The sequence below is a fragment of the Amphiprion ocellaris genome, chromosome 3 (assembly GCF_022539595.1).
Source record: "Amphiprion ocellaris isolate individual 3 ecotype Okinawa chromosome 3, ASM2253959v1, whole genome shotgun sequence".
Classification (NCBI taxonomy): Eukaryota; Metazoa; Chordata; class Actinopteri; family Pomacentridae; genus Amphiprion; species Amphiprion ocellaris.
Window position 1 is genome coordinate 25561002 of NC_072768.1, and position 10883 is coordinate 25571884.

General features: G+C 35.5%; 2 protein-coding genes across 2 annotated transcripts in view; both read left to right on the top strand.

The window, feature by feature from the left end:
* LOC111564031 (RNA-binding Raly-like protein) overlaps positions 1-3976 on the top strand; it is a 78109-nt gene extending 74133 nt beyond the window's left edge. Inside the window, exon 8 of the mRNA XM_055006686.1 lies at positions 429-3976. The gene's annotated coding sequence lies outside the window, so the exon portion shown is untranslated. The remainder of the gene's footprint in view (positions 1-428) is intronic.
* A 1170-nt stretch (positions 3977-5146) lies between these two features.
* On the top strand, positions 5147-10818 carry LOC111564070 (5-hydroxyisourate hydrolase-like). The gene is made up of 4 exons (XM_023263418.3): positions 5147-5265; positions 7234-7370; positions 7878-8013; positions 9444-10818. Exons 2-4 carry the CDS (start codon positions 7237-7239, stop codon positions 9531-9533), a joined length of 360 nt encoding a protein of 119 aa, XP_023119186.1. The 5' UTR covers positions 5147-5265; positions 7234-7236; the 3' UTR covers positions 9534-10818.
* Positions 10819-10883: the final 65 nt, after the last annotated feature.

Here is a 10883-nt window from a genome sequence, read left to right on the forward strand (position 1 = left end):
GATCCTTGTGTCAACTCTGACCTTCGCTGAAAATTTTATCCAAATCTGTTTGTCTGTTTGTGAGTAATGTTGCTAACAGACAAACAGACTAACAGACAAAACAATGGCGATCATCACAGAACTCTGCCGCATTTCTTGGCGGAGTAATTATTTGATTTGGAACTATAAAACTTAAAAAAGATTTTTAAATGTGGGCCTTTACCTTCAGTTGAAATCTTATTTTGAAACAGATTTACATATCACCAGACTACACTGACCCCCTCTGTTAGTAAATTCTCATGGTAAAATCCATTTTGTACAAGATCAAGTTTGTATTGAAGAAAGGAGTCGAAACACTGCAGCCGAACTTGGAAAATTTTTTATATATTGGACTGTGTTTGTGTCCTGGAGATCCATAGCTTGAGATTCCTCTCTTGTTCACTTTGCAGATCCTTGTAGAACAGAGGCTCACATTGGTAACAGCTGGTATTGAAGATGCTTCCAGAAGATGTTGGCAACTTGACCTGCATGAACTCTCCTCTACACCTGAATTCATCCAGTACCGTCAGTTTGATTTGTATTATGTTGTACCATCTTCTGTTCTGGTTTCCAGTTTACGCTGATGGTAAAATCTCAGTTGTGTTCCTCACACATCACTGACACCAGCACTCTATATTAAAAATATCTTTTAACTTTAAAACCATACTGGTTAGATGATCACCACTGATTTCAACTACAGTAATATCAATAGGTTCAAAAAATTAGCTTACAGCAACTTCCTCTTAAGACCCAAGCTTTGGTTGGCCTTGCATTTTAGATTTCTTCAAATTATTTGGGAAAAGGAGTAACCAATAAATATAATAATTGGATAATATCAAATATCTCATTATTATGTTTATTATATTTATATTGTTATTGTTGTTATTATTATTAATATTCTTATTTTGTTATTATTATTATTATTATTATTATTATTATTATTATTATTATTATTAGTAGTAGTAGTAGTAGTAGTAGTAGTATTAACAATACGCTCTTTAAAAAAAAAAGATGTTTAGGAGGTTAAAATTTCTTCATTCAAATAATTCTTTGTAATGAGCAATTTATTAGATTTTATTTGGGATTTTTTTAGTAATGCAATCAAGGGTCTGTCGACATCTTTGCCTCAATCAAACAACATTTTATTCATTGGTCGCAAAGTTAACATTGGACTGTAGATGTATTTTCTTCGCTTTTGGCCTGATCCGTCCCCTAACCACGCTGTCCTGCTGGACTCCCCACTGATCACCATTAATGAAGTCAGTTTGGCAGCAGCTGGCAGCTCCTTATCACACAATTTATTTTCATCAGGCCTGCTTTCATTATGTGTAACCAGCTGTGTGCAGGACTGCATTATAGTTCTGAGTTTAAGCCTGAATGAGCATAGTTTTATGACTCCCTGGGTCTACACTGTTCAATTCACTCAGAAAAACAGCTATAAAGTGATATATGGACTCTGACAATTTCCTGAAATGAACACTAGCTCAGAAGGAAAATTGCATGTAGTGGATATAAATTGGAAGATTACAATTTTCCACCGTGAATATGAATCTTTTTACGATAACATCCATGACCGTGACATTTTCAGCGGTTAGTTAAATTCAATTTTGCTGAAACTTTATTTGATCACTTGTTAGTTTAGGTTAGCAAACAAATTTATCAAGAAAAATGTTAGAATACATTTAGCAGCTTAATCACTGGCTTTAAAATTAGCTTAAAGCACAGTTTTTGATAATTGGATCTGCTCTTGGTTTGTTTCACATTAACTCTTCAACGATTAGTTTAGATTTTTTGAAGTCGAGTTGTAAGAGCTACTTATTGATAGTTAGTTTATTACCTATATTAGATTGCAGTTGGCACATCCACAGTTTGGACATGCAGGAGTTTACGGCATGGAAACTAAGCAATGCAATGTTGTGGAGAGGGACAGCAGCCAAATATATTTTAGCCACCCAAAGAGACCCAACTGAAGAATCACTATCAGTTTAAGTGTATGCTCACTTGCCCATGTTCACTGTTATGCTGAAAATGACTTTCTGATGACAAGATAAAGCAGTTAAAATATTCCAAATATAGTGTGCACTTAAAATAATATAGATGTTTTGGGCTATGCCTTTTTTTTTTTTAGGTTGCTAAAATATGTTTTGTTGCTGACTCTGTCCACAGCAATCTTTGTGTCAGTACTCCTGTCTGCTTCTCCAAATTGTGGGTGTGCCAGCTTCCATCTATACACTGACTATGAATAAGTACCTCACAAAACCCTACTTAGGTGAAGCTCTCAGTTTTGCAAGTTGGCCTTTGTTCCAACACTCACTTATGGTCATGAGTTCTAGGTGGTGACTGAAAGAACAAGATTGTAACTACAAGTAGCCAAAATGGGTTTTGTCTGTACGGTGGGTGGGTTGAGTCCTGAAATCGAGAGAGGAGCTTGGACATCCATGAGTAGATGGGGATGGGAGTACAGTCGCTGATCCTTCATGTTGACAGGAGCCAGGTGGGGTGGTTTACCATCTGATTAGGATGCCTAGTGGGCGGAAGTTTTCCGGGAATGTCCAACTAGGGGGAGACCTCGAACCCAGAACCCAGAACCCAGAACCCAGAACTTCCTGGACTACACATCTCATCTGGCCTTGGAATACCTCAGTATCCTTCAGGAGGAACTGGAAATTGTTGCTAGGGAGAGGGAAACTGCTGCCATAATGACCCAACGCTGAATAATTGGAAGAAAATGGATGGATCCGCCAGTAGTTCTCAAAGAGTTAACATTGTGCTACAGATCAGTTTAGTGGATTCTGTTTTCCTTAGATTAGCTGAAGAACCAGTTTAACAGAGCAAAACCTGTGGTCCAGGTCAGCTATTGCTTTGTTTAGGAGATAAAAACAATTATATTCAGGTTATCCAGAGCAAAGTATAATAGCTTGGTTCAGTTTAGCTGGTGGATTAATTTGCAAGATCAAAGAGTTATTTTCAGAAAAGCCAGTACAGTTTAGGTGAAATTAGCAAGTGGATTATTATAGGCCAGTTTGTTTCAGGTTTCAGTGAGGACTACAGGTGTAAATAAGCTGCTGACCCTTTTACACCAGCCTCTATGAAATGTCAGTACTGATTAATCTACACTGTCCACTTTGATAGATAAATACATTTCAAAAGAAAACTTGTCAGCAGGTGGAGACTGCAATGAGACCATCAGATGAGAGTTGACAATAAAAGTACCAGCTGGTTCATGTTTCCTGAAAGATGATAAAGCCTTGCCCTGGCTTTGCATTTCAAATGCTTGTTGCATGTGTCAGATATAGTAATTTTCCGTCACTTTTACATGTTATTAAAATCGCAGTGAATTTATGATCACCGTCAGTGCAAATGTGCATGAGTAAATACTAAAGGACTTTTTGTGGCCCAGAGTTGTACTGCCATCGCACTGTTAAATGACAGTTACACTGTGCTGCACCGCACACTTCTACGAAGACAACTCACATAAAGTGTGTAGCATTCAATATGCTATCGTTACTTCTGCAAAAATGGTTCAGTGTCATATTCATTGGTTGGAGCCATATTGCATTTTGTGAGATATTGTTCATTCCACCAGAATTTGGGTGATGGTTTAATGGAGAGTATAACCACTAAAGTGTTGCCAAGTCAAACATATAAAGACTTGTCAATATAAACAGCAATGACTGTAAATATGTTCAGAATGTTCATGTAAAATATTTGTTGTTTTAAAAAAAAGTGATACTTGAAATTATTTATGTGCATAGTAGCGACTCTTTATTTAAAAAAAAATGTATTTTAAATATTTTTTAAAAAGGTGAAAATGTTTTAATAAGAAATCCTGTAACTGCAGACAGAATTGTTTTGGAAACTTCATTGTAGCTTCTGTTGACACTTTTGTGTTTGGTCAGTGCTAAATGTTACCTATTTCATTGTGAAAGTAGTAAACATGTTTTTCATAGAACTTGGATGGTTGGAGCTGATGTGCTTTTTATTAATTTGATTTCTGTGTGTAGCTTTATGTTTTACATGTCTAAAAATACTTTGCTGTTTGCTGGTGACCCACAGCAATGTATACTCTAAAAAAGAAGAAAGAAAAAAAATATGTGTATATATATATATATATATATATATATATATATATATATATATATATATATATATATATATATATATATATATATATATATATATATATATGTGTTTGTGTGTGTGCGTGCGTGTGTGTGTGTGTGTGTGTATATACAATATACACTTTCTTCTTTTTTTTTTTTTTTTTTTACAGTATACATTTCTGTGGGTCACCAGCAAACAGCAAAGTATTTTTAGACATGTAAAACATAAAGCTACTTTTTCACAGTAAAATTCCGGCAGCTGTGGTTCCCAGAATGCTATTTTATAGGTATTTTCATGTAAATTTTCAAGTAAAACAAAAAATTTGTTAAAGGTTGAAACTTTTTTTACAGTAAAATATGGAATGAAGCACATTTTTTAACCTTAAAATCAACAGCATCAAAGCATTTCTTCACTGTAAGTGAAGTAAATGTCTCACTGTAATTTTACAGTAGCATTCTGGCAACCACAGCTGGTGGAATTTTACCATTAAATTTTTTTTTTTTTAAAACAATATACTACTGATGAACACACTGTTAATAGAGAAGTATCTCATATAACCTCACTTCAAAAAATCCAAGCTATCTTTTAGAGTAACAGGGAATAACTGCAGGAGCAGCGATGCCTAATTGCCCACTAGGTTCAGCAGTATTATCCATGTGTGTGGGACTAATGTAAGGGGAGCTGCTCTCCAATGTGTGGGCATATAGCACTGAAGTAAAGATTTTACCAGGTTTTCCCCAGAAAGAGGCCAAATGCATCATGATGAAAGGAAAGTTGGGATATAGGAGAAAATATGAAGAAGGCAGAAACAAATAACCCTCAAAGGTTTCAGAGGTATCTAAACTTTTCACTAAGAATTGAAACCAAACAGCTATGATTGTCATTCAGGCTGTATCTATTTTATTGTATTGTTTTAATTAAATCACCAGAGTCTTATCATGTATGAACAGTCACAATCATTAAGCGAGGCCCTCTACATGCTGTTGACTGAAGGAAACCTTTTAATGATTCATTAGAATCAGGACAACCTTTGACACCAGGTTTGTTTACAGTGCATGCTGGGTAAATGTCTGTGATGGTATAGCTGGTTGCTTTTAAGAGCTGAATGATCCTGCTGCAAGAGAGGGGAGCATACACACACAGGTAAGGTTTTTTCTTACACTAAAATACACAGAGTTTGAGTTTTTTTCTGTTTCACATTAATAACTAAACTTAAAAAAAAAAAAAAAAACAACAACAACAACAACACACATTTACACCTTACCTTTTTCCACTAAAGAATATGAAGAGCAAATGTTAAAGTGATCCCCACCTCAGGCACACTGGATTGCAGATGTTTTGCCTGACACATTTGTTAACACAAGAACAAAGAAGACTTCTTTGCTGAAACTGATGTTTTTGAAGGAGAATATTCAAAACCTTGTATCATATTTTGTCCCTTAGCTTGAAGTAGTGGATAAATTTAGGTGGCTGAATACATTAGGCATCTCGTTTTATATGTATTAAAAAAGTCCCTTTGAACAAGGGTACCTAAGACATAAGTCTTGCCATGGTTAAAATATTTTGAAGGTAGTAGCAGGGTGATTTTGTACTTTCTCTGATGTGGATGTTGACATTTAGGTCTGAGTCCATAACTAAACTCAGATTTGGCTCTTGCCTAGTTTCCGTGCACTTTTAATCTTCCTTAGTCTCAAAAACCTTTTTTCAGTTTTCTTTGTTCAACTGCATGAATCTTTGGTGCATCAAATCTATAAATTTTGTATAAATTGTGTATCATTAGCAAAACTATGAGAAAATATTTTGTTGTTGGCCAAGTTTGTGGATAATGAACAGAAGAAACAGAGGAATGGAGCCTGTAGGAACTCTACATGCTATTTTTGTACGTATAGATGTGTTTTTTATGAATCATACTAAACAGTCCTGTACTTTTATCATAGGATTCTAAACAGATAAACAATATACCAGAAAGTCTCACATTGTTTTCCAGTCTCTCTAGTAATATGTTGTGGTCAATTGTATTGAACGTCGCACTGATAATAATATTATCAATAATAATAATGATAATAATAAGTGTTGTACAGCCATTTAATTGTGACTACACTTTTGATGATGAAACAATGTTAATTTACTTTAATCAAAGCTTTGCTTGTTACTTAACCTCATATCTGGCATTTGCCATGGTCCCATTCAAATTGTAACTATGATTAAAGCTGTAAGCAGCGTTAGTCAGGTTGTCGCATCCTTGCTGGTCAACGAATCCAAGCATGTCCACCAGGTGGCGCTGTGACTTAGAGTGTATTTCTGCCTATTGCATTTTTGATGACGACCTATCGAAACTGCACCAGGCAGCGCTATCATTGTGAATGTATATTGGCCTAGGTATGTTATCAGGGCTGGACTGTAAAGTTTGAAGCAGACTGGAGCATGTACAGGCTAGTTAGACAGCACTTCCTGTATTATGGTGACCCATCCACAAGGTGGCGCTCTCTCTGTGACTATATTTTGGTCTATAGAATTCATCAGGTCAGTTACACAACATTTCCTGTGTCATGGCAAATTGTTGGTATTTCGCCGGCCACCATTTCCAAACCCTCCTTTTCTAGAGTACATTCTGGCCAAATTTAAGCTCTGTCAGGATTAATCTGTTTGAGTTTATAGCTTTTGAAAATGTGCAAAGAGAGGTCCAAAATCATCCAAAATATGACACATAATTAAAAATGGCCGACTTCCTGCTGTGTTTTAGGTATGGTTGTCAATTACATTTTTGTGCATCATGACAAGTTACTTATGCCTACCAAATTTCATAGTTGTAAGTGACACATCCTGGTCGTAGAGCCTGTTTAAAAATTTCCAGGCGCAGCTATTGAGCCATTTTGGCTCACACCTATGCAAATTCCATAAAATATCAAATTTTTCACCGGTCCTGATGTGTGTGCAATTTTTCACACATTTTGAAGTATTTTTAGGCCTTCAAAATTGAGATTCAAAAATGGGAGAAAAAATAAAAAGAAGAAACCCATTAGTTTCAAGAGGGTCCTTGGGACCTTTGGTGCTCAGACACTAATTAAAGGTCCTACAGCAAAGGGTAACCTGTACACTTGTGCCTATCAGATTATGGCGGCAGCAGAATCCAGCCCGTTGACCACTCACGTGCTGAACACTGGCGATGGCATCCCAGGTGCCAAGATGGCTCTCAGTCTGCACCGATTGGACTCCCAGTTGATGATATGGACCATGCTGAATGTTGGGTATGCTTTAAATATGTGTTTTTATCTTTAATTTATGCATTTTCCTCAAAACGAATGTGTTTGAAGCTAATACTAAATTGTAGCATGTAATGAGTTTTGGGTGTTCCTATTTACATCATTGCAGTTTCAGTTTTAGCATTTAAGAATCAGTCACAATGGATTCCATTTCGACAACACTTACAAATCAAGTACCATATGAAGTGATGGATGCATTGTGATGATGGCATCCGTAGTTACAATGCTATGGATGCTAGTGCACCCTGGATTTCTGAAGGTCCAGGGTAATGGCTCTGACATCAGTCTGTTCTTTAAAACACAGACAACACAGACTGAGCAGTCACAAATCAGACTGCTCTGATAATAATAATTACAGGTGTATCTACTTTTAAGTCAAATAAAAAGTTCTCACCAAAGACCAACTGTGATCAACTAGACGGCGATGAAATTGAAAAGTCGGAGATGTTGTAGGAGATCTTCATAACACAGCGCTTCATTAATGATTTTTAGGACAACAAATGAAGATGGCCGCTGCTCTGTACTCATCAGCCGGGAAGCTTTCACACCCGGCATGTACAAGCTGCGCTTTGAGACGGGAGCATACTGGGAAAGCTTGGATCAGACCTGCTTCTATCCTTATGTAGAGGTGAGATGAGTTATTCTGTCAAGGAGGCAGAGCCTCGACGGAGTTATGTGACGATCTGCGTTGCTTTGTCTGTCTGTTACTTTACTCAGAAATGGACTAACGGATTTGGATGAAATTTTCAGGGAAGGTCGGAAATTATGCAAGGATCAGTTGATTAGATTTTAGCAGTGATGTGGTGTATAGTCTGGATCCACACATTTTTTAAAGATTTCAGTTGTTGGAAATGATACAATGACTGAGCAGCCCTGCAGTACTGCGCTTAGTTGAAAAATTTCATTGATCATTACCACTACATTCAGTATATTTTCAATTATTAATTTGATGGTCTGATTTAGTCACACTGTACTAAATGTATCCATAGATGTTTAATGGAGAATAATATTGTTACAGTTAAAGATTGCTATAGTTGTGTTTAAGTTCTAAATTATTGTTTAAAAAACTTAATCCCATGAACAGACTGTTCTAAGATTTTAAGAACATCTCAGAAGTACATAGTTTCATTTTTATTATTTTTTTTATTTTTAAAAAGAGGCCAAAGAATTCATCAACACAATTACTGGTGTCGTCATGTACATGGTTATGAATCATTCCATTCATTGATTATTCTACTTGGAGAAAGAAAAACTAACTTTAAAAAATCTACTTGTTTAAAAATAAAGAAATTAATTACTGAATACATAATACAAGACTAAATTATTTAGTATTTAAATTACCCAGTGTCAAAGGTAGTTTTAAAAAGTTTCAAAGAACTGAAAAAGTTCATATATAAAATTTGCTGTTCTGATGTGACAGTTGATCACCACAAGGTGTCGCCAAATCAGATAAAACGAATTAATGTCAAGATTATCACATGAGAATGTTTGAATTGGAGGAGTTAAATTAAATATCAACGTTGTTGGTAGGACACAGCCTATCACATCACCATGATAATAAACAATGATAATAATAATAATAATAATAATAATAATAATAATAATAATAATAATAATAATAATAATAATAATAATAATAATAATAATAACAATAATAATAATAATAATAATAATGATAATAATAATAATAATAATAATAATAATAATAATAATAATAAATAACAATAAATGAAGACAAAAAATCATTTACCACAATACACAAAGTAACTATCATTTATTATATGGTCTGTAGCAACGTGTGTGATCCGGATTTGCTTCAACAATAAAAAATAGAATTAGAATGGCTTAGAATTAGAATGGCTTTTTTGTCATCATACATGGCATGATGAAAATATAAGTAGCATCCTTGTGACAAGCTGTGTTTTTTGGTTGTTTCTTACAAAAAGTAGTCTCTCTCTCTCTCTCTCTCTGTGTCTGTGTGTGTGTGTGTGTGTGTGTGTGTGTGTGTGTGTGTGTGTGTGTGTGTGTGTGTGTGTGTGTGTGTGTGTGTGTTTCCAGGTTGTGTTCACCATCAGTGACCCAGACCAGAGGTTTCACCTCCCTCTCCTGATGAGTCGCTTCTCTTACAGCACCTACAGAGGAAGCTGAGATCTCTGGACCTGACCAGCTGGAACCACAGATCGAGAGAGACTTTTCTGTTGTCTTTCGAGAGTTATACCTGGACTTACACTACCGTTCAATAGTTTGGGGTCACTTTGAAATGTCCGTATTTTTGAAAGAAAAGTAGTTTTTTTGTCTAAGAAGATAACATTCAAGTAATCAGAAATACAGTCTAGACATTGTTAATGTAGTAAATGACTATTCTAGCTGGAAAAGGCTGATTTTTAATGGAACATCTACATAGGAGTGCAGAGGCCCATTTCCAGCAACCATCACTCCTGTGTTGTAATGATACATTGTGTTAGTTAATGGTGGTGAAACGCTAATTGATGATTAGGAAACCCTTGTGCAATTATTTTAACACTTGAATAAAAGTGTGAGTTTTCATGGAAAACGTGAATTTGCATGTGACCCCAAACTTTTGAACGATAGAATATAAAAGAGGCGTTTCTCTTTCTGTCTTAGATCCAGTTGTTGTTCTGTGTTACTGTTGCTGACTGCTGAGTTTCAAATACGTGACTATAGGATACTGTGTTTTTATATTTATGAATATACAGATAATCTGTCTCATGTTTATGTATCATCACTGCACTCTTGGATTTATAGGCTACATCTAAGGAATCATTCTCACTGAGTCAATCATCATCACTGACATTTAATCTTAATATCACTATTTTATGCTTCATGTTATTTCTCATAAGACTAAACTGCATGCTTACATGAAAACCTCTTAATTATGTATTTGTCGGTGTTGACATTGTCAGTTTCATAGAATCTGCATTCAGTGTCCTAATCAAATGGAAACAAAGCTGAAAGTTAATTTCAGTTTTCCGTTTTGACTTATTCAATAGTTCATCTTCATAATGCAGCAGTTTTACGTCACCTGTGCCGCAGGTATGTCGACACACCAAACATTTGCTGGATTCAGCTTCTTTGCTGTAAGAATTTGTGACTTTTGTTCTTCTTTGTCAACAAGCAAAATGTCAGCATGTCAGTGTTGTGTTAAATAGCTAGCTTTCACTTTATCTAAGGTGTAGTCGACTCATTGTTAATGTGATTCACAGACAGAACGTTTTCAACGTTGATCAATGTAATTTTGACATCTAGAGTACTAAACGTCACGTGGAAAAACGCTCAGTCATGTTTTGGTAATCGTGAGGTTGAGTGAAGCGCTGTCTTCTCTCTCAGCCAATCAGGAGAAGGTATGCTGTGAGGACCCGTTGTTGGCCATTATGGCGCCTAAACGTAATAAAGACATATTAAAATTAAGAAATAGGTTTACGTGAAATTCACTTTGTAAAATCATTTGCTTCGCAGTATATTTAGATGTACTTATCT